Source organism: Phyllostomus discolor, chromosome 6 (genome assembly GCF_004126475.2).
Source record: "Phyllostomus discolor isolate MPI-MPIP mPhyDis1 chromosome 6, mPhyDis1.pri.v3, whole genome shotgun sequence".
Taxonomy (NCBI): Eukaryota; Metazoa; Chordata; class Mammalia; order Chiroptera; family Phyllostomidae; genus Phyllostomus; species Phyllostomus discolor.
In genome coordinates this window covers 153,846,789-153,868,495 of record NC_040908.2, presented here as the reverse complement: position 1 = coordinate 153,868,495, position 21,707 = coordinate 153,846,789, and the positions used below count along the sequence as shown (strand labels likewise).

Sequence of the window (21,707 nt, the reverse complement as noted above, 5' to 3'; positions counted from 1 at the left end):
CAGCATCTGCAGCACGGTGCTCGCTGGAGCGACTCGGTGCGTGGCTGCCAGGGGCCTCTTCTCCCTGAGAATACCCACCGGCGGCCGACAACCGAGTTGGGGAACACACAGAACCTCTGGCGGTTTGGGGACACCCCTTCCCTCAGAACGTCTAGTTTGGGGCACTGACTCAGCGGGACACGAGTGGCACCAGACCTTCCTCCGGCCACGCCTCCCCACATGTGGGCAGCAGGCTGGAGTTGGGGCCAGGGGGAGTGGGGAAATACACAAAGGAGGAAAGACGCTCCGCAGACCACCGATAACCAATGCTTTAGACATGGTAGAAAAAGGAGTAAAAAATAATTTTAATCATGTGGAAAAAGCCAAACTGAACAGGAATACTTCACAGGGCACAGAAGGTCCCGAGGCAGCAGCCAATGAATGCCCTTCCGTGGGCGAACCCAGCACCCAGGCCCCACGCCCACGGGGTGGGGCAGGAGCAGGGCCACAGTTGTGAGCACGGGAAACTGAGCTGATTCTTCCATTATTTGTACACGATGGTGTCACCTTCCACACGGACAACTGTGAACACACTTGCCCCACGCTGCCTATCAAATCCCACTGTGATTGGATTTTGCACCAAATTTTGGCTTGGCTTTTCCTGCAAAGAACTCACTGATTTGAAGTAACTAAAAGTGAGGTATGGGTATCTCGTCCATGGTTCCCCAAACCTAAAATGGGGTGCAGGTTTCCCGCCTCAGCAGCTTTGCAGTGACGTTTCCTTTCAGACTGTGATGCTGGACTTGGAAACGAAGGAGCCTGAGCCGGAGGCAGACCTGGAGCACGCCACTGGGCCTGCTTGGAGCGCTGGGGCCGAGGGGGCGCAGCTCAAGGGGCCTAGACGGCCTCCTGAGGCTCCTGTTCTTGAGGAAGGAGGTCAGGGGGTGTGTGCCAGGACCCAGCACGTCAGTCTCCCCCCTGGAGTCCCCACCCTGGTGTCAAAGCGCTGGGGAGGCCATGTTCTCTCCCTCTGTCCAAGCCGAACACTCAGACCTCCACCATGGCAAGGTCACAGGCTGCCGATGTTGGGGAAGCTCTTCAGCTTCTCGGGAAAGTCGTCCTTGTACAGGACGGGGTCGGCACGGTGCTCCACCACCTTCAGAGGCATGGTCCCGAAGACCGAGGCAAACTTGTTGATGCACTCAGACCTGCCGGGATGGGGAAGGGGGAGGGCCACGGGGCAGGTAAGAGGGAGGGGGTGGGGGGAAGGGAAAAATGTTCAAGAGGCTGAGATGAGAGCAAAACACATAATGTTCAACATCAACAGAAGGAATCCAGGTGGCCCCAGCCTGCTCCCAGGTTCTTAAAAAGGTTGGAAGGGTGTGGAAACAAGAAGTGATGGGGTGGGGGGGTAGGGGTGGTACTCCGTTAGTTCAGCGGGAGAAAGGGAACGGGGAATGCTGTTTAGAGGGCCCACAGAGGTCAGCTACCTCTTCCCCTCCCCCTTAAATTCCAGTCATTCTTCCAGAGCACTGTGAGCAGGCCTCAAACCAAGGTGGATTAGCTGCCAACATTCTTAACCCCATCTCTGCCAGCTGAAGACAAGGCAGAGGAAAAGGCTGCTCAGATCTGAGTTCTAGCTTACTGCGGTTGAACAGGCACGAGGCGGCTCTCACCCACGGAGCAATGGAAGGCAAAAGAACCTAATGGGGGTGGTGAACCTCGACTTCCAACAATAAACACTTCGTCCATTCACCCCACATGTGCTGGAGGCCGGTAAGGGGCAATCTCTGGGAACTGTCAGTCACCTTCCACAAGCTCTGCAGTGAAGGCTGAAATTCTAGAACAGCTTCCATAATCTGAGCCACTTCCCTGTCAGAACCGGCAGCCAACCGCCACCCTGGTGACACAACAGCTGGCACCGCTGGAGGAGGGGAGAGTTGGTTTCCTCCCCCGACCTGCTTACCCCCCCCCCCCCCCCCGGCCTGGGGAGCAGCCTCCTGGGCGGTAAGCGGGTCAGGTGCCTTGGCGGTGAAGCGGTGCTGGTCCCTCAGGCCCAGTGACTGTGACAGCTAAGCTGGGTGAGGAGGACACTTCGCATCAGGCCAGAGGGGAGCAAGGAGCCTGCAAAAACGGCTTCTGAAGATGAGGGGAGCTCAGGGACGGTTTCAGGAAGGTCACTGAGCTCTCAGTCAGGCCCGCGCCACCAAGAGCCACAATAAGAACGAACTAATCAGAGGCAGAACCATTGACCAAGGGAGCGCTGAATTTCTAGACGCAGACCAGGGGCCTCTTCTGCCCTCAGAGGTCCTGTAGGCTTTGTTCCAAAATCATTTTAATCCACAAGTATTTATGTGAGTACTTGGGGCTTTAGGAAGAAACCAACTAATAAAGAAGCCAGTCATTATTACTTACTTATTTCTCTTGATCATTATGTTTCTAGAAAAATGTGTTATGATTTCATTTTGAGCTCTTCTAGCGAATGACATCGTGTCCACCGACACCACAAATCAACAGCTGACACTGTGTTAAGGGAGCTTTACGTGTCTCAGTAACCCATTTCACCCGGCAACAGCCCCATGGGGCAGGTCCTACCGAAGAGGCAAGGCCAAACCCAGGCATTCTGGCTCCTGGGGCTAAAGTCTAATTATGAGATGATACAAATTTATGTATTAGCACCATTCTAGGGTCCAAGGGGGAGGGGCTGGAAATGAACAATTGTTGAGTACCAATTCCATGCCCAATAATTTACATACATGATTATATTGATTCCTTAAAGTACCTCCCTATATGCACCCAAGGGCTGGGTTTCCAGTAGCTTCCTGAGGCGGGCTGCGAAACCGGGACAGAGAGGGCAAACACCCTGGCCGAGGGCCGAGAGCTGGAGAGAGGCGGAGCGGGCCTTCACAGCACGCCCGCACTGGCAACGCAGCCTCTGCCCCTTTCATCACACTCGGCCATAACTCACAGGGAGCAGAGCTGCCCCGCTGCTGGCAGTCTTTTGAGACTCAGGAGGTAGTAGTCATAGGTTCCAAATTGAGGACAGATCGGGGGAAAAAGACTGAGGAGTTTCAACAAAATGGTATGAAGCAAGCTTTGGACAACAGCTCAAATGATGGGGTCAAGGCAGCCGCAAAGTCCAATTTCTCCAAGGCCTCCCTTCTGACAGTTGTTCTGCCTGCAATCATGTGCCGACCCCACCAGTTTCCAGCCCTCATGCCCGTAGACTCCGGCCAGCACAGCGCAGCTCTGCCTGGCGCAGGGGCCAGTGAGTAGGTATTAAAGAAGAATCATGGTTCCTGGCAGAGCGGAGAGGCTCCACGGCCCCCCGGAGAGTGCTGAGGACAATGTCTCCTCTGTAGCTAAATCTGCCGACAGGCCTGGGCCACGGGCAAGAGGCCGCTGGGGCCCCAGCCAGCCTGACTTGCTGACAGCTGCCCCCGGCTGACCCAGGTTGGGTGAGTACTTCTTTCTCTCCCCGCAGCCCGCACTGGAAAAGCGGCCAGCCCGCCCTGAACAGTCAAGGTCCTGAATGCTCCTGCCGGGTACTGACAACGTTTCCTGCTTTCTTTTCACGCAGGGATCTGGGCAGGGGAGTGGGTCAGGACAGACGAGAAGTTTGGCTTGCTGCCGGAGGCCCACCTGAGTTGCCCTGCATAGTGTCCAGCTACCCCACCAGAAACGGGTCCCCTGGGCGGGTTTTGTAATTGACCATAAACAGGTTAAGAACTGCCAGCATCTATCTCTAGAGTCTGGAAGTGTCTGGGGGCGGGGGGCAGGAGAAAGGACCCCTGGTTGTCTGCTTTCCTCTCAAACACATACAATTACCTTAAGTAGCCAGGAGCCATTAGGACTAATGCCAGGGAAATTGGGAAGGAAAAGAATTCTGCCCGGCACTGTGCTGCAAGCTTTCATGTATTATTACTTTAGTCACCAGCATGTAATACAGTGTTTGCTACAAAGATACTCAATAAATATTTGTTGAACCAATGAATGGATATGTGATTTGATAGCTATTCATATCCCCATTTTAGGAGATGAAAAGACTGAAGTTCAGGTAAGGCAAGTCAGTTTCCTTAAGTCAGACAGTTAACAAGTGGCAAACTCATAATTTGAACAAAGAATGGCCCGAATCAAAACACTATGTTCTTTCCCATAAATCAACACTGTCTGCCATATCGCCTTGACCTCATTGAAGCTACTGGGCGAAAGGAGCAGTTAACAAATTCTCCGGGTTCTTAAACATGTAACAGCAGATTCTGGAAATGGATACAGGGTATTAAAGCTACTTTCCTGCACAGCTGAGGTTTCTGATTCTAGAACCCAAAGACAGAATAAATAAGCTTACTGAACCACAAAACCCAACATAAGGTCATAGCTTGCAAAGTGGTTAACCCCTTTCACTACTGCGAGCAAGATGTGTGTTCTGCAAAGGGAACCATTACAAAAGTAAAACAAATGCATAACTCTACAGTTCAAACTCCATCTCTTGGTCTACACAAGACAGCTTAAACCATGTCTGCTTCCCTCCCAATCTAAGCGCCTTATTTAATAATTCAGTGATCTAGATTAAAGACTGGATGATTTTGCTCCCAGTTTCTAACTGATTTTAAGACCGATTCCCTAACAAACTTCTCTAAAAGGCAGTCTAAATTCACTACCTCTCCCTCCTCACCACAGACTCGCACTCTGCTCCCTGGAGCCCCCCCAGCCCAGGACATGGTTTTTTTCCAAGTCACCACAGACCTTCTCCCCAGGCTGCAGGTCCCCAGCCACCCCCCTGCTCTGAGCACCGCAGTGCCCGGTTCTCTGCTGGCCTCTCCGGTGGTCGCTTCTCTGTTCCCGGTAACTCGCTCTGTCTCCTACATGCCAGAATTCCTCAAGATTCTGCCCTTGGCCTTTCTTTAGTCCATTGCCATCACTGGGCAGATGTCTTCCAAATATCATTGTTTTAATCTTCTCTCTAGAGTTCTAGTCCCACCCTTCCAACTGCTTGCCCCATATCTACACCTGCACACACAGAGGGCAAAGCCCCCCCAACTCCCCTACCTTACTCCTCTCCAACTTTACCCACGATCCAAGTCTCTTCTTGTCCTCATTAATCACACTGTTCAAGGTACAGCTATGTACCCCACCGCTCCCCTAATTAGTGTCTCTCCCTAACTATGTTATTTACACTGTTCAAGGTACTGCCATTCCCTCTCTTGGCTCCATAACTCCCCACACCTCTCCAGCTGGAAATAAGTTCTAGCACATCTAATTCCCGCCTTCCTTTCCACACTCAGTTTAGTCCATGCCTTCTGCCTGGTCTTTCTTCAGTCTCTTTACCTTCATTCCACCCTAGGCACTACTTCCAAATTTATCTCAAAGCAGTGCTTAGATAGAACTACTCCACTGTTGCATGCAAAGAACAGACTGGAAATATAGAAGAAGAAAAACAGCTACCCCCCACCCCTTCAAAAACCTCCTGTGGCTCACCAGAGCCAGAGAGAAGATACTCAGGCTCCTTAATTGAGGATTCAAGGCAGTTGGGCACTAACAGGCCAGAACTCTATGCTCTAGCCAAATTGACCTTCTTATAACTGCTCACCAAATGTACCTTGAACTTGCTGACTGGCACCTTTGATCATACAGTTTCTCCTGCCTAGGACCTCCTCTTCTCGTCTAGTGTATCATCAACTGGAATCCCAGTGACCTTGAAGTCACTAGGTGACTTGAGCCTTGAAGGCTTGTTTCAAATGCCATGTCTTTTACAAGATTATTCCTAAAACATCAATCTGGCAAGAAGTCACTTCTCTTTCCTCTGATCAGTTATAACACTTTGAGTCTCCCTTATGGCACTTGGATAAGTTTTCAAAAGCCTCTTTCCAACCGGAAGCCTCCACATCGCCCTGAGTTACTTTCTTCAGTGTTTAGTAACTCCTTCTCACTGCAGTTTAGTCTCTTTACTTTTGTAACAATCTCAGCGGTGCTGAAGAGGAGTTGTTTAGCCTTAGCATGAGCTTCAAGGCCATTACCAGGTTGACTTTTCTCCCTATAATTTATTTCTTGGACCATATAACCCCACTATTTTAACTTAGCCCAATCAATAACCAATTGCTCAATGCTGTAAATTCTCCCAAACACAGAGAAGAGTGGTAGGCCTAAATAACAACTTCATGTGCCCCAGCAGAACTATGGCCAGGGCCTCTCTTCCCAATGAGCTGTGACAGCTACTGTCACTGCCCTTGACAGCACAGTGTTTATGACACCAGTGACAGACATTTCCAAAATCACCGGAATAGAGCATTTCACATTGACAGCTGGTAAAAGTCATGCCACTTGGGTATGATATTTACACAGGAAAGAGAGAAAGAGATCATGTAGAGAGTAATAGTAAGAAGAGTAAGAAGAAAGCAAGCATTATAGAAGAATCCAGGCCAACTGAAAAGACACAACTTTGTGTACAAAAAAAAAAAATAATCCTCCAGGCTAGAAGGATTCTAATCTGGCTGACAGCTTTCAGAAATGGATGCCGGGAAACGTGAACTACAAACCTCACTCTGCACAGCTCCTGTCACACTCCCAGTGGATTCTGCCCCCCTGACAATAGTGCTGCTAGATGGAAGAGCTTGTGGCTTGCATAAGGAGCTGGCTGTAGGAAGAACTGGGTGTGATTCAAGAGATTTGAAGCTCGGGAACCTTCGGGTCACAAGTGAGGACTACTAGGTCTACTACACAATCATAGCAGTCTTAAGGGAAGACCTGCATCTCCACTCCTTTCCTACTCGCCCACCAAGCCCGGGGCCACACTCCACACCCAGGTGTGCTGCTGAGGGACTGACTGAATGGAAACGAAGGGGGCGTTTCAGAGCGCCCCCCTCCCCTTCTCTCGGTAATGCAAACAGCTGGGCGTTCAGTTCTGCCCTCGGTGAGAGTTTCAGTAGTGTCTGCAAAGGTAATTTGTCTCTGGGGCGTTTGGTTTAATTCTCTCTGACCAAACTTTTACTGTTACATGGAGATATTACCCTGAAAACCAATCCAGTATTTCCTTGGAATTAACTAGCTTCCACTCAAATGACTGTGGATGGTTAACTGCTTAGTCGGAATGGAGAATCTGGCTTCTGGAGCTTAAGGCCAGCTATATTTTTAAGACCCTTCCAGCCATTACAAATTGAGTGAGTAGCATTCCAAATTAATTCTTTGGGTGACCTGGGCTTGAACTAATCCAATTCCCACAGTGCAAAAGGAGGTGACTATGGCTCCCAGCTGCTGTCCTTGTATTTCAAAAACAGTGCCATAAACAGGCCCAAGGCAGGAAATGGGGATCAGAAGCCAGGGCAGACTTTGGGCAGGAGGCTCACTCACCTCTCCACCATGTGGGTCTGGTCTAGCGAGAGCCCGTCAATGGCTGTGCACTCAGGACACTTGAACTTCTTTCGCGGTGTTACCTGCCAGAGGAGCACAAAAATACACCTGGGTGTCAGTGCCAAGGACAATAAAATCACGCTTGTGACACTGGTCGCTCTGCACGCTTCGGCTCTGTGAGCGGAGATGTTTCCCCCTCTGTACACCTAGCACGCACACACCTCCCACTCCTCCGTTCAGTTCTGCCTGGCTCGGCCAACGGCAGAACTCACAGGGGCCCAATAAAAAAGGCTTGGAGGGCTTTTGCCTTCTGTAACTGGAAAGAAGTGGTGATGACAAGCTCCTTAATTCCTGTTTAATGACTGTTTTCTCACTGCCAAGGTCCTTGTATAAACACCATTTGTTCTTGCAGCCATAAGGGCGATGAAATACAGCTTCCCATAACTTTCCCCGTAACCTTAGTTCCAACAGGCGCTCTTTCTCCTTCTTCCAGCTCATGGCAAATGCTATGAGCAGCACCAGGCTCTTGAAGATGCCAGGTTATTTTGCAATTCCCTTGAATTAGGAAAAAAAAATCCAATGGCCCCTCGTCCTCTGAATCCTTTTCCCTGATTCTCCCCCACCTTCCCAACCCTTAAACTTCCAGTGATTTTCTAGCAAACTCATGGGAAGCTGCTATCCTAACCTAGTGAAGGTAAGTAAACAGCAGAGGGGTGGGAGGGGGAGAGAGCTAGATAATTAAGGCAAGGCTAAAGAGCATAGGACACTGGGAGTTATTGTTCAGACGAAGCAAGCATGGTTAAAAACAGCCCGAAGCAGGTCAAAAAGCAAATTTGGAGATAAGCTTCCTTTAAAACAAGTTTCACAATGAATTCTTTAATTCACAACATACATCCTCGAAGTGAGCTGTCTGTAGGGTTCCTTAGAGCTGGGGGGCAGGATGGAAACCGGGTCTGGTTTGGAGAGCGAGGAGAATGGCTCTTCCTCTTTCTTTCGTCACTTTGGTTTAGTTTGGCTTCTCTCACCAGTTAATGGTACGAGGACTCAGTCGGGAATGTCATGCCATGCTTCCAACATGAGCCCCCTGGAGAGGGGGATTCCAGTGTCGGGGGTCTGGCCTGGAAGCAGTGCCCGTTGTCATGCACAGACCCCAACCCAGAATGAACCAGGTCAAGAGGATCCCCTCACATACAGAAGCACGTGCTCCTTCTCCATCTCAAGGGGCTGAATGCGAGCCAAATCTACATTTCAAAGTAGATATCTATCCAAGGGTCTTTGATGTTATGACAGCAAAGGTGATCTTTAATACCCAGAAATCGATGTTTAAAAACAAGATTTGGGACAACTACAGTTTTAATTGTACAAATGTCTCATTGTCTATGAAAAACAGATTGGCTGTCTTGAGAATGACATAAGCTTTGTCCTTTAGCTAACAACTAGAATCCAAATCAGCTTTGAGAATAAAATTCGTTTTTTAAAAAACATGATTTGCAGATGGACCATCATAGCCTTTATCTCTGATGCTGACGTTTAAACACGGTAACTAAAGTGACTGTATAAAGAATACGTGTAAGTGATCATAGCCGCCCTTGGGTCTCACAACATGACAGTGTCAGTCGCGAATCTCAGAGAGCGAAAAGGGAGCTTAGCATCCAGCTAGTCCGGTACTCCGTCTGTGGTTGTGAGAACTTCTCGGGCTCGGAGAAAGGAGACTCACTGAAGATCACAAAGCAAGTTAGCGGCAGAGCTGGGCAAAGACCCCTCCTACCTTGATGACAGCTTTCCCTGTGACATTGGCCACCAGGAAGTTCATAGCAATGTCTTCACAGTTCATGTGGGCATCCACCCAGTTCTTGATATCCCCAGGCATTTTGTAGGTGTACAGGTAATTAAAATACTGTCAGGAGAGTCACAAAGAAGACATGTTCAAACAGCAGTTCCTTCTGGCTGACAGATAAAGTGCCACTCAATCAGGGCGCGGGCACAGCTTTCTCTCGTAACATCGAACACACGCTGTACCGACAGAAAGGGCGAAGGGATGATCAGGATGCTTTTTGGTCAGGTGACCAAGATCTCAAATACTGTCCTTCTCTTCAGAATCGCCTACTGTAAGCAGAGGAGAGGTGCCACGTGGAGGCCTGGTAGGATGCGGGCCCTGTGGACTGATTAAGTGTTGTACGAATACAGCTCAGAGACACACTGCGTACTCATCTGCACTGAACCCCGCCCTGGAGCCGCAATGCCCAGTCCTGTTTTCTCTGTTCTTTCCCTGCAGCGTGCAGGGAAGCAGAGACGAAGGGACAGTGGCTGACACTGCAAAGGTGTGCGCTCTTTACAGGGAAACAAAAACAGGGCTGGAAACCACCCTAACTGTCACACATGAAAACAGCATCAAAAGTCATGGGCAAAAACGTAACAAGTGTGCCCAATCTACTACCAGGTATTTATTTATTTATTTGTTGCTAAGAATAAAAAACCTTTCCAGACTAGGGCCCTGAAAACTGCGAGGGCGGCCGGGCTGAGACAGCGGCCAGCATCCGTGTGCGGCTGGTTAGAGCGACGGTGCTGGGCGGAACAGGTCTTTCTCCTGACGTCAGCTCCCGGTGCGACTGCCGGCAGTGAACAGGTCAGTGCTGTTCAATTGCACCCTGCACTGCCGGGGCCACCCCGTCATAGAACCGAGTATTCTACAGTCCAGTGCACACCCTTCCCTTGCTCTCTAAGTAAAAGAGTCAAAAGTGGGAAGTGGTAATTCTCAGATGAGAGGAAACACAAAAGGCTAATACACAAAAGGAATTTCAATCTCACAAGCAGTCAAATCGGTCAGAACATTAAGATCCATTTTCAGGTGCACTTCACACAAGGGAGCATGCGGTAAGACAATGTATTTGTCTAAGATATATTTATATTTTGCCAGTGGGAGTGTATGTTGATAAAAACAATGCTGAAAACAACAGATAAAAATGTGTATCAAAACCTTCCCAAAATTTCTCTTCCCTTTAATAGAATCCTACTTCCAGGAATCTATCATAATGGTCAAAAGTACAAACAATTATGAAAATAAATATTAATCATTATTTAAGCATTATATATTAAGCATTATCTAAAAAAGATAGAAACAACCTAAACACCCAATGATAGAATAATAGTTACACATAATTTATGGAATGCTAAATATACTAGTAGATTACCAATTACATTAAAGAAAAAATTGGGAAATGTTAATGACATGAGAAAGTGCTCCCAATATAATACATGAAAATAGCGGGCCAACGTGAATATTTATAATGGTATGTGTGCACAAGTAAATACATAAAAGGCAAAGTGGAAAAAATATCTCAATGACAATAATGGTTCTCAAAGTGACAAATGACTTTTCTTTTTTTTTTAAAGGTTTTATTTATTTATTGTCAGAGAGGAGGAGAGGGAAGGGAAGAAGAAAGAGCAGGAGAGAAACATCAATATGTGGTTGCCTCTCACACCCCCCTACTGGGGACCTGGCCTGCAACCCAGGCACGTGCCCTGATTGGGAATGGAACTGGCGACCCTTTGGTTCGCAGGCCAGCACTCAATCCACTGAGCCACACCAGCCAGGGCTGACTTTTCTTATGTAATAAAATTCGGTCTGAACTTCCTATAATTTCTATTATGAGCATGTTATTATTTCAGAATTAGAAAAACAGTAACTTTATTCTTTAAAAATATCACGCGACATGGCCTTTCAAAGATCTCTAGGTAGAACATTTTCCTAAACTCAGCAAAAACTAAATCGGGCCAAATGAAATGAACACTCCACTCTCAGTTTGTCACCTCAGACCCACGCGCCCCCAGCCGGCCCCACGCCTTACCTTGTGATAAAAAGCTGCTCCCGTGAGCACCATGGACACCTCATTGGTCCACTCAGACTCGTACTTCCACTTGCTCATCTCATGGTCCCACAGATGCAGGCGACCGGGGTAGCCCACCAGCCGGTCCGGGAATTCCCGCCAGACCTGAGGACAGAGACACGTCAGCAACTGATTCCCAGTTCAGACATGCGCGAGCACCGCGAGTGTGACGTCACCCAAACAGGCACTGGCAGCCCCCAGGGGTCCGGACCTTCACTAACTGAGGTCGGAACATGCGCCTGAAGATGTTCTTCTGAACAGGTGCTAGTCCTTCTGCCAATGTGCAAAGACAGATGTCGATTCTGCTTTCCTCCAAAACTTCCTGTGCTTGCTTGGAAATCCCAAAAGATGTGGAGTGAAAGCATGCGGAATTGGGCGAAGGTAGTCACTCAGAGAACACGCAGATGAAGAACACACGGAACACCGCGACCAACGCAACTGCTGGGCTTTCTACTGAATTTCAGTGATTGTGAAAACTTACAAAGTCTGTGTTTCTAAAAATACATAAACAGCTATTTCTCTGGAGCACACAGCTAGCCATTCTCATGGCCTTTAAGAAGACTTAATATACATAGGAGTATAGAGAGTTTGTCTGATTCTATAGCATATAACATATTGAAAACAACATTTGATTTCCATATCTGAAAGTGCCCTTAACTACAGTTCTGTTAAGCAGAATTTGGTAATTCGGGGTGGAACACCTCCAGTACCTTTCCCCACGTGTTTCTGTGTAATGTAGTTTAACCTCTATAGGACACATTCACACCATTGATGAGTGAGTGCGGACAACATGCCAGCAGTCCACGCGTGGCTGTCCAGCCCTACTCCTCACCCGTGGCCAGACCTCTGCACCACAGAGTTCCCGAGGACCCAGTCTTCTCTCCATCAAACTCGCTAGGTGATCGCATCCAGCTCCAGCCATTTTAAATATCGTGTATAATCTAATGCCCTCTGAATGTATGCTTGGCTCAGAACATTCTTGAGATAACCAACTGCTTCCTCGATATCTTCCACTGAATAAACACTACACAATGCCAACTCAACAAATCCAAAGCGTAGCTCTTGGTTCCGTATCCCCAGGTAAGCCATTCCTTCCATCTTCTCCATCTCAGAAAGTCTTCTACCCAATCGTGTAAGCCTAAAAGCTAGGAGTAAGTCGTCATTCCTTCCTTTTCTCTTTCCTCTCCCCCGGCATCCAACCGCTGCGGGGCCTGCTGGCTCTCCTGCCCACCCGCCACCATTGTTCCTGGCGCTCTCCCTGGCCCGCCCACCCTCATCTCTCACCCAGCCTGCCCCTAACTTACCTCCTGGCTCCCACTCCTGCTCTTCCAAACCACTGTTAAAGAGCATTCCTAAAACAATGTGAGGGTATGCTGTACAGGGTAATTCAACCAGGGGGCTCTGTCCTATTTCCTACACACAGAAATTTTAAACTAATTTTATTTTCATTACATATTTACCCATATGTGTTATTTTCCATACTTATGCATGTATGTATATGAATAAATAATAAAGCAAGAATAAACTCTGAGTTTCACGTACTCACAACTCTAAACCTACCTTTGCACCTCCTTGTATATGTACAGAGTCCTATGGTCACGTGCTACAGCAACCAGAGGCTTCCCCGACACCCCGGTGTCCCTGAGTCCAGGAAGGGCCCTTCATTTCAATCCCAAGGACCGAGCCAGTGCGCCAGCACTTCCCTGCATCAGCTCACTAGGGCTGCTGTGGCACAGTGACACAAACCGCTGGCTTAGAACAACGGGGACCTCCAAGTCCGAAGCCGAGGTGCTGGCAGGGCCCTGCCCCCGCTGGAGCCTGCAGGGGGAGGACCGTGCCTGGCCTCTTCGCAGTCCTGCTGTCGGCCGTCAGTCTTCGGCACTCCATGGCCCACACACGCATCCCTCCAAACCTTGGTCCCCACCGGCCCTCTTCCCTGGGTGTGCCTCTGGGGCCAGCTCTCCTGGAGTAGGGCCCACCCAATGACCTCATGTTAGTTTGAATACCTCTGAAAAGATCCTATTTCCACATAAGGCTACTAAGAGTTAGAATGTCAACCAATCTTTTTTAGAGGGACACACTTCACCCCGTAACATTCACCCTCAAAACCTTGAAATGTTTGGCCCCAAAACAAAATAAAAAAAGGATTCCTGGTGACTGAGAATATCATCCAAACTCTTCAGCGTACTCTAAAGGGTCTGCCCCCTCTTCAACCCCTTGTCTCACCACTCCTCTCAGATTTCAGTGGCTTTTCTGCTCTTTAGCCAACCGTGACTAGGCCTGCAGCCTCTGCACTTGCTACTTCTCCCGGCCGCGGCGTCCCCCCAGCCTTCAACAGGCCGGTCCCGCCCGCCCGCCAGGCCTGGGCTGCAGTGCGCCTGCCGCGAGAGGCCCTTCCAGACCTCCCTCTCCCAGACGAACACCACCCCCCCACCGGCCATTCTCCACCCCGGCTCCTCGCCTGACGCTTTTCCTCACCAAACTTTCCTATTTTTTGAAATTGTTCCTGTTATTTATTGTTACTTCTTTATTATCTATTTTCCTCCCACAGAATGTAAACTCCACGAGGACAGAATCTGTCTTATTCACCGTGACGCCCGGCGTGCACACAAAGCGCAGCGCCGGCACACGCCGGCGTTCCCCGCACACGTGCCGAAGGCACGGACAGGCAGGATCCCCGCAGGCGAGCGCTGGGAATGAAAGAGCGCAGCAAAGAGCCTTCCTCTGTTCCTCGCAGCCAGCGCCAGCACCCTCCGTAATTCAGAAAGGATGTCTGCAGCAGCGCTCATCAGCCGCTACCATTAATAATAACGTGATATCCTTTGTGTGTGAAGACCACTGCAATAACTCACCGTCGCTAAAGCACATGTTTTAAATTGCTTTTCCAGAAGCAGGTAAAGGGATATTTGCTGAGTCATTACGCTGTCTTGCTCAGTCCTCCTTGTGATCATCTTCTACGTGCTTTTTAGGTGACGTCTGACTTGGGTCTTGAGCCCAGTCTGGGCCTGTGAGAAGAGCTGCCCTTTGTGTGGAACCAGCTCACCTGATGGGCACTCAGACCCACAACCTTGGCCTCATTAACATGATGCTGTCCCCAACAGGGTTAACCGGCCACAGGCATCGTCCTAAGAGCTGCAGACAAATGAATACATGTCAAACATTTCCTCAGCTGTGTACTGCTGCTGCTCTGTTCTCGACTCTGGGGTTTGTGTTTCAGCAGATTAAAATAATATGATACTATTCCAGTTTCACAGAGCCCAGAGCCACGACGCAGCATGAAAGCCGTAACGGCTGCTCGGTTTGTGGGCCTGGGCAGACTCCACGAAAAGGCACAGCCAGTTTCCTTAGCTCAGCACCAAGCACCTGCCTGTTCAAGTCACAGGGGTACAACACTCCCCCAGGCACCCCGATGGGGTAAAGAGGTTCCCGAAGGGCTCCAAGCACAAGGGACTACACACCAGGGGTGGGCAAGGCAGAGGGAAACGGGTGAGGTACGGGGAGAGAGGGAGGCATCCATCCATTCGGGGGAACCACTGACAGATGGAAGCTGCCCCCGCGCCTTTACTGAGAGTCAGCACAGCTCCGTGATCCATGCGAAGGAAGTTCAGATCCCTTTCCCAAGGGGTTCTTCTCCAAGCGCCCACGTCCAGCGATAATAGTAATATGGGCTCAGTGTTACGGTGGAATGCTCTTAATATTTCAGTCCTCTTCCTGTTAACTGAAGCCACTTATCAGCATTCTCCCCAGAGGGGCTTAATTTGGTGACACTGGGTCACAGAACGCTAAACTCTGCTGCTCTAAAAGCACCAGAGGTGTCCTGAATTTCAGATTCCCCTGGAGCCTTCAGTGAGCGCCGCTCCTCATGCGGGGCCTCTCTGCCCTTGACTTACTCCAGGCAGCTGGATACAATCAAGATACCATCCTTGTCACTTCATCTATAACTCCGCAGCTGACTGCAGGATCAAAACGGAGGGGAACAGAGGGGACGGGCCCTCTCTAATCGAGGCCCCGTGGAGCACGAAGCTGATTATGTACACAGTAAAGCATTTTCCCAGCCAGAAGAGCGAGCACTCCGACGCTGGCCCCTTCTCCTCTTGGCTGCCCACCTCATGCTCTGATGTGACTTTTTTCACTTCACTTCAGGAAAATGCCCTGGGGTCGGCCTTTTGACATGACTAACAAATGCCTTTATATACCGTAGCGTGGGCGTTTTCAAACTTCACGCTTTATTCCCCTGGTTCTAGCAACAGTGTGTCCACAGCTCGCTCATGTCACAAAGCCATCGTCCAATTGTCTGCACAGACTGCTGACGTCCTCGTGTCCTCCTCTATTTTTAATTGCTCGAGTCTCTGAGGACAAAAGAGCCTATGTCCGTGACAACCAACTCTAGGCCTTGGTTAGAGGCTCGGCAGCCATCTGAAGAGTCCTTACATGCGGGGCCAGAGGTTGTAACAGCCCAATACCGTCCTCGCATGTTTCCTTCCCACCTAACTTCTATAATTTTGGTCCTAATCACCCCTTACCAGCATTAAGAAAACTCCCTCCTCTGGCCTCCCAGATGTGATCGCTTGGCTGTTTGGGGAGTTATCTGTTTGTTTTTTAATTGTGAAGCCTCCCGAGGACTTTCGTGGCTCCCCCGCCCTGGAAGATCAAACGAAGGACCTCGGCTAAAGGCGCAAGAGGCACAGCCCAGGTTGCCTCCCACGGAGAGCACGACGGGGGACAGGGTCCCAGCAGCTGCGGGACTAGCTCCCCACCGCTGGGCAGGGCGGCTGACCGTTCAAGCTGTCCTGCTCTCCTCTCGCCATCTGCAAAATGAGGGGTTGGGTTGGGCGACCTCTAATGTCACTTTAGGGCCAAAATCTTATATCCTCCTCCTCCTCTTCCTCACTGAGCTATTTCCAAGGAAACTAACTCATTCTTTGTAGTCAGCTGCAAGTGATAGGTTTCTAAATAGCACGGCCTGCATTATTTAACTTTGTTTAAAAATGCCATACGCATATGGGTACCTAATAAATGTTCCTGAAAAGAGGATAATGCACTATATTCTAAGCCAGCTTAGAGAGTGCATTTTAAACTCAGGGTGTGTGCTAACCACAGCCACATTCAGGAAGCTGACTGGGGGAGAAGGGGGAAGGTGTAGCCACAGGTGGTGCCCATCTGGGATATAGAATTAGGAATCACGGGTCAGCGCTAGGAGAAAAGCAACTCTCTGAAGTGGCTGCTACAGTTTGCACACTTTCAAAGGCACAGCTCCTTGGGGATAGAGCTACTGGGTGAGAAGGATGCCACGCGCATTAGGATCCGCGAGCCAGGAGGCGGGCTAAGGAGTGGGGAGCTGAGTACAGACCAGCCGTGCACTGAACCGGCAGGGCTTCCTTTCCCTCCTCGCCCACGTCACGTCCCCGAGCTTTGTCAGTACCTAGCCCTCAAAGTGGGAGTGAACTCCGTGAGGCAGCCGGACCCTCTGGTCACATGCCTGGGCCGGCCCTGGCAGAGCTGCAAGGAGCCAACCCAACTTGCAAATGTCTTTGAATCACTGGTCCTTGGGGCTGGTGGAGCATGCAGCCCAGATGGGGAAGGGTAGCTGGCTGGGTTCCAAGTCCTAGCTGGTTTCCACAGAGGAGCCAGTGATCGGATTCACTCTCAGCCCTCTGGGAACAAAGCTCACCTTTTATACTTGGAATTTCCTGCAATAAGAATGGAGGGACTGATTGGCTTCATTTTCAGCTCATGCTTTTCATTACACTGGTGGTCGGCAGTTTTTGCCAAGGGGGTGCTTTGCAAAAAGCCAAACAGCCTTTGTCCATGCCTGGGACACAGTTAAGTGCTAACGTTAGACATCTAGAGCAAAGCAGCCCCGAAGTGATCACCTGGAGTTCCCTAACGCCGACCGGGTTTGATCAACGCATGTGCGTGCTGTTACGTACTGAGGTTTACCTCTTAGATCGCACCAGTCTGCCTGAGAGACCTTTCCGACCCAAGGCAGGATTCTGCTTAAAATAAGCCAAGCAGGAAAACCGGTCTCCTGGCAAGGCTTCTGGGGTTTGGGCAGCAGCCCCGTGTTGCCCCAGTGTGGCTGGAGGTTAGTGCGGTGGTGCTGGGGGACAGACGATCTCCAATCCCTTTAAGTTCCTGCTTCTTGCCTGGGGCCGTGATGAAGGCGGAGAGACAGTCTGAAGTTGGCCACAGTGGACTGAGGGGTGTCTGCTAGTGAACCTTTCACCAGGTACCGCTACTAGGAAGACGCAGCTGGGAAGGTGGCTGTGGAACACTCGCCTCCTCCTGTACCTGAACCAGTGCACAGGAGGGCGTGCCCACCTGGCTTCTGCAGACGGTTGGAGAAGAGGCACACTTCGATGGTCTGGGCTGTCTCAGAGCGGCAGTCAGAGGTCATCCGGCCCCGCCCCCTCACTGTGCAGAGGGGGAAACTGAGAGCTGCAGAGGAAGCAGCTGTCCCCAGGCGACACGGCTCCTTCCGGCTGGGTCCTAACTGCCAGTCCAGCCGTCTCTTCACGAAGCCATGGTTTCCCACTCTTCTGCTTCTAAAAAGCACTGCACCTCCCCCAGCTCCGTCCCTCACTTGTAAACAGAGACGTCAGCCCATGTTGACTTCCATCGCACGAGCGTCATCCTCAGCTCTGTGACGCTCGCGGCAGAGATGGTAAAGGCACACACGCATGCCGAATGACCAAGTGGAGACGAGGGGGACGAGCTGGGGAAGATGACAAAACCCTCTGGTCTCAGCAGTGCTCGTCTTCTAAAGCTGAAGGCTCTTCGTGAATGTGGTTTCCATTGAGCAGCGAGAGCCACATGCTCACACCATTAAAAGGAACTCCCGTCAGCTGTGGAGCCAGCGAGCCAGACTCCACATGGGACACCCCCAGGCCTACTGGAACCTTGTAATCTGTGGGGCTCTGGGGCAGAGAGGGAAATCCAAGCAAAAAGCAGCTGAACAAAAGATTAAGCTCCGCTACTATTTTTCATGAGGCAGTGAATCCCTTGAGAGACAATAAAGAAGGGAAGAGGAGACGTGAGAAGGGAGAGGTGGGGCAGGACAGAGCCGTGGGTTCTGGTTTCGCGCCCCTAAGGCCCACTAAACGTGAAGTCGTTTTCGCCCCCCCAAGCTCCACTCCAATGGAGGGCACGCTACTTCTAAGTCTGGTCCCTGGGGTTGTTTAATGGAGTTAAAAGGATAATGGTCATAAGCCAAATGGCTATTTGCTTTAATTCCTGCACAAGTGGAAACCGAGACTTTAGTTTTTATAAATAACTGTTGTTGAGCCTTCAAAATTTCAAGTTGATTTAGTTTTCTTCTCACTGTAGGAAGGGAGGAAGTGGCACTGACCACAGACCCTGTAGTCCTGGCTGACTTCAAGGCGTTAAGTGTGGTTCACGGTAATTTCTCCATGAGTTAATTCATCATGGGGCCCTGGACGTGTGCTTCGACCCCGGAACCCCTCGGCGGACAGCCAAGCGGCAGAGGGAGTCTTTTGAATTAATTGTTTATATCCCATCTATTAGCCGCCACCCAAATGATCCAGGGTGGCTCGTCATAAAAGGCAAAAACCACCATGCAGTCTGAACTGTCGAATCAGATGATGTCCTCACCAGCATTAAAAAAGAGCCCAGAGTTTCCCATCTATCTTCAACACACCAAACCCGTGGCCCCATCCTGACCCATCTCCTGACACGGAGTTCCAGCAAGGCGATCCGCCAGCAAGCCAAAGCCACGGAGACAGCAAGACCTGCATATTCCTATTAACTCACTTACGCATTTAACCCACAGGTACCTATTGACCTACTACTGTTTCTAAAATGGAACATTTTATTTTGAGATGAGTGTGAATTCAAAAGAAGTGATAAAAAAAAAGAAAAGCAGAGATCCCGTGCACCCTTCGCCCCGTTCTCCCCGAGGGCAACGCCCTGCAAATCTGCACTGCCCTCCCACGGCACGGCACTGATGTGGGGACAGTCCCGATCCAGGGCACTTCTACCACCCGGGCCACCCCCGCCCCGGCCCCCGCTGATCTACAGACTCTCTCCCCCTGCCATCCAGGTCCCCTCTGGGGACCACCGATTTGCTCCCCGTCTCTGTAATTTTGTAATTTCAGCTACATAAATGGAATCATACAGTGTGTGATCTTTGGGATTGGCTTTTTCACTCGGCATAATTCCCTGAAGATTCAGCTGAGCTTGTTCCTTTTTCTTGCTGAGTAACAGTCCACAGTACGGATGTACCAGTTGAACCATCTACCCACTGAAGGACGTCGAGGCCGATTCACGTTTGGCCACTGCAAATAAAGCTGCAATGGATTTGTGTGGACACAGACTTTGGGATAAATGCCCAAGAGTGCAACGGACGGGTCATGGGGTAGTTGTGTGTTTACTGTCATAAGAAACTGCCAAAACTGTTTCTCCAGGACGGCGGCGCCCTTTTACATTCCCACCAGCAACGTGTGAGTCATCCAGTTTTTCAGCATCTTTACCAGCATTTGGTGTTGTCACTATTTTTCTTTTTTAAATGTCAGCCATTCTGACAGGTATAGAGTGATATATAAATTATGTCTTTAATTTGCATTTCCTTAATGGTTAACGATGCTGACCATCTTTTCATGAGCTATCTGTCATCTGTATATCCTCTTCCATGAACGTCTGTTCATGCCCTTTGCCCATGTTCTAAGCGGACTCATTTCTTTTCTTTTCTTTTTTTACTGTTGAGTTTTGAGAGTTCTTTATATATCCTGGCTGCTGTCCTTTGTTGGATATGTAGTTTTCAAATATTTTCTTTTTTCATCCTCTTCAGAAGGTCTTTCCCAGAGAAGTTTTTAAATTCGATGAGGTCCAATTTATCAATTTTCCCTTTTATGGATTATGCTTTTGGTCTGAAGTCTAAGGACTCTTTGTTTAAGCAGAGATCCTGAAGACTCTCCCCTTCAGCTTTTTCCTAAAAGCTTTCAAGCTTTATGTTTACATTTAAGTCCATGATTCACTTTCAGTTAATTTTTCTGTAAGATGTGAGTTTTAGATCAAAGTTAAATTTTTGCCTGTGGATATCCAATTCGTCCATCACCATCTGTTGAAAAGGCCATCTTTCCTTCCCTGAATTGTGTTTCCACTTTTTGTCAAAAAAGGAGCTACGCCAACTATTTTTAGGGACTGTCTTCCACTTCAAAGAGTGAATAGAAAAAATAAGCCGTATATCTCATTACTAAGGAGCTTCTTGGTGAGAAAAGCTAGTGGCCTATGCATAAGAAGCTAGAAGTGGAACGAAGGAAGGAGAGAGCACAACAGAGAGAAGAGGACGGTCAGGTGACTTCTGCACTGGGGCGGGAAAGCAGGGGATCAGGAAAAAGCTTCATGGATTTCATTTCAAGGGAGGAAAATTAAATTACAAAGTTAGGACAGAGATTCTCATTGCCCCCAACCAGGTAAGTAAGCACAAAAACGACTCTGCTGTCTGTTTGGGAGGCCAAGAAGTGGAAGATGAGGATTTGCTACCTAACATGTTGTGGGGAGTTATTTAACTTGGAACTCCTTGTCATTTTACTCATAGAAACTACATAGGAGAACATTCAGGGTCCAAACACACTAAGTCCACTCCGTCAGTAAGTGGTCACGGAGCACGTAGTACGTGGCAGGCACAAGGCACAGAGCAGGAAACGGGGCAGCCACAGTCCTGTCTGAGGGAAGAGCTCTATGGGGGGTTCGGTCCAGCCCCAGACCTGCGCTGAGGGTTTCAGGATGGGCCTGGTTGTAAGAAGTCGGCCCTTCCTTCCTTCTGCAAGAGCAGAGTGTCAACATTTACAGTGTTGTGCTGTGTAGAATGCGCATCTGTTTGCCCACGTGTTTGAGGGGAAAATAAGGATGCACATTATCCATGGGTAGTACCTGAAATGCCTGTATCTGTTTTTAGGTTTTGTTGTTATTTGTTACATAAGTTTTCTTGATCCATAATACATTCAAAAATAAATGCTGAAATTCCTTTATGATACAAAAAACAAGTATCTAAAAATGAATAAAAAATTGAATTAAAAAATTAAAATGAAGTATTTTTCCCCCTGAACATTTGGGCCCAAAATGTGGGTGTGCATCACACGTGGGAGCGCATTATATATGGCAAAATACGTAGTCAGGACTTCCGCCCCACCCCTCAGACCTTCGGCTCAACACAAAGGCTGCCTGGCAGCGTGGAAATACCACTTTTAAAGGCTGCCGACTTGACCCAAAGGAGCCACCAGACGGTAGCGAACACAAGTTACAGGAACCCCGGGCACCAGTTCTCGAGCACGGAGCCATCAGGGTTCACCTTAAGAGGTGAGCTGCAAGCACTACGGGCCAGTGCGCCTTGCTTTCTCGAGACTCAATTTCCTGATCGAGACATTTCTAAGGGCAGGGGACTACTCTGATCTTTCAAGTTTTTTTCTTATTCTTCTAAAATGTGCAATTACTACATCTAATGCAATAATGACCACCAACCATGGCCTCAAACTC

The 21,707-nt window shown here is 49.4% G+C and overlaps 1 protein-coding gene across 1 annotated transcript in view; it reads right to left on the bottom strand.

The window, feature by feature from the left end:
• Window positions 1–324: 324 nt before the first annotated feature.
• The window catches only part of EXT2 (exostosin glycosyltransferase 2), a 127,836-nt gene continuing 106,453 nt past the window's right edge, over window positions 325–21,707 (bottom strand). Inside the window, exons 11-14 of the mRNA XM_028516373.2 lie at window positions 11,175–11,318; window positions 9,095–9,223; window positions 7,327–7,409; window positions 325–1,187 (exon numbers count right to left, since the gene is read on the bottom strand). Of these exons, the coding sequence (XP_028372174.1) occupies window positions 1,049–1,187; window positions 7,327–7,409; window positions 9,095–9,223; window positions 11,175–11,318 (495 nt within the window). The 3' untranslated portion in view covers window positions 325–1,048. The remainder of the gene's footprint in view (window positions 1,188–7,326; window positions 7,410–9,094; window positions 9,224–11,174; window positions 11,319–21,707) is intronic.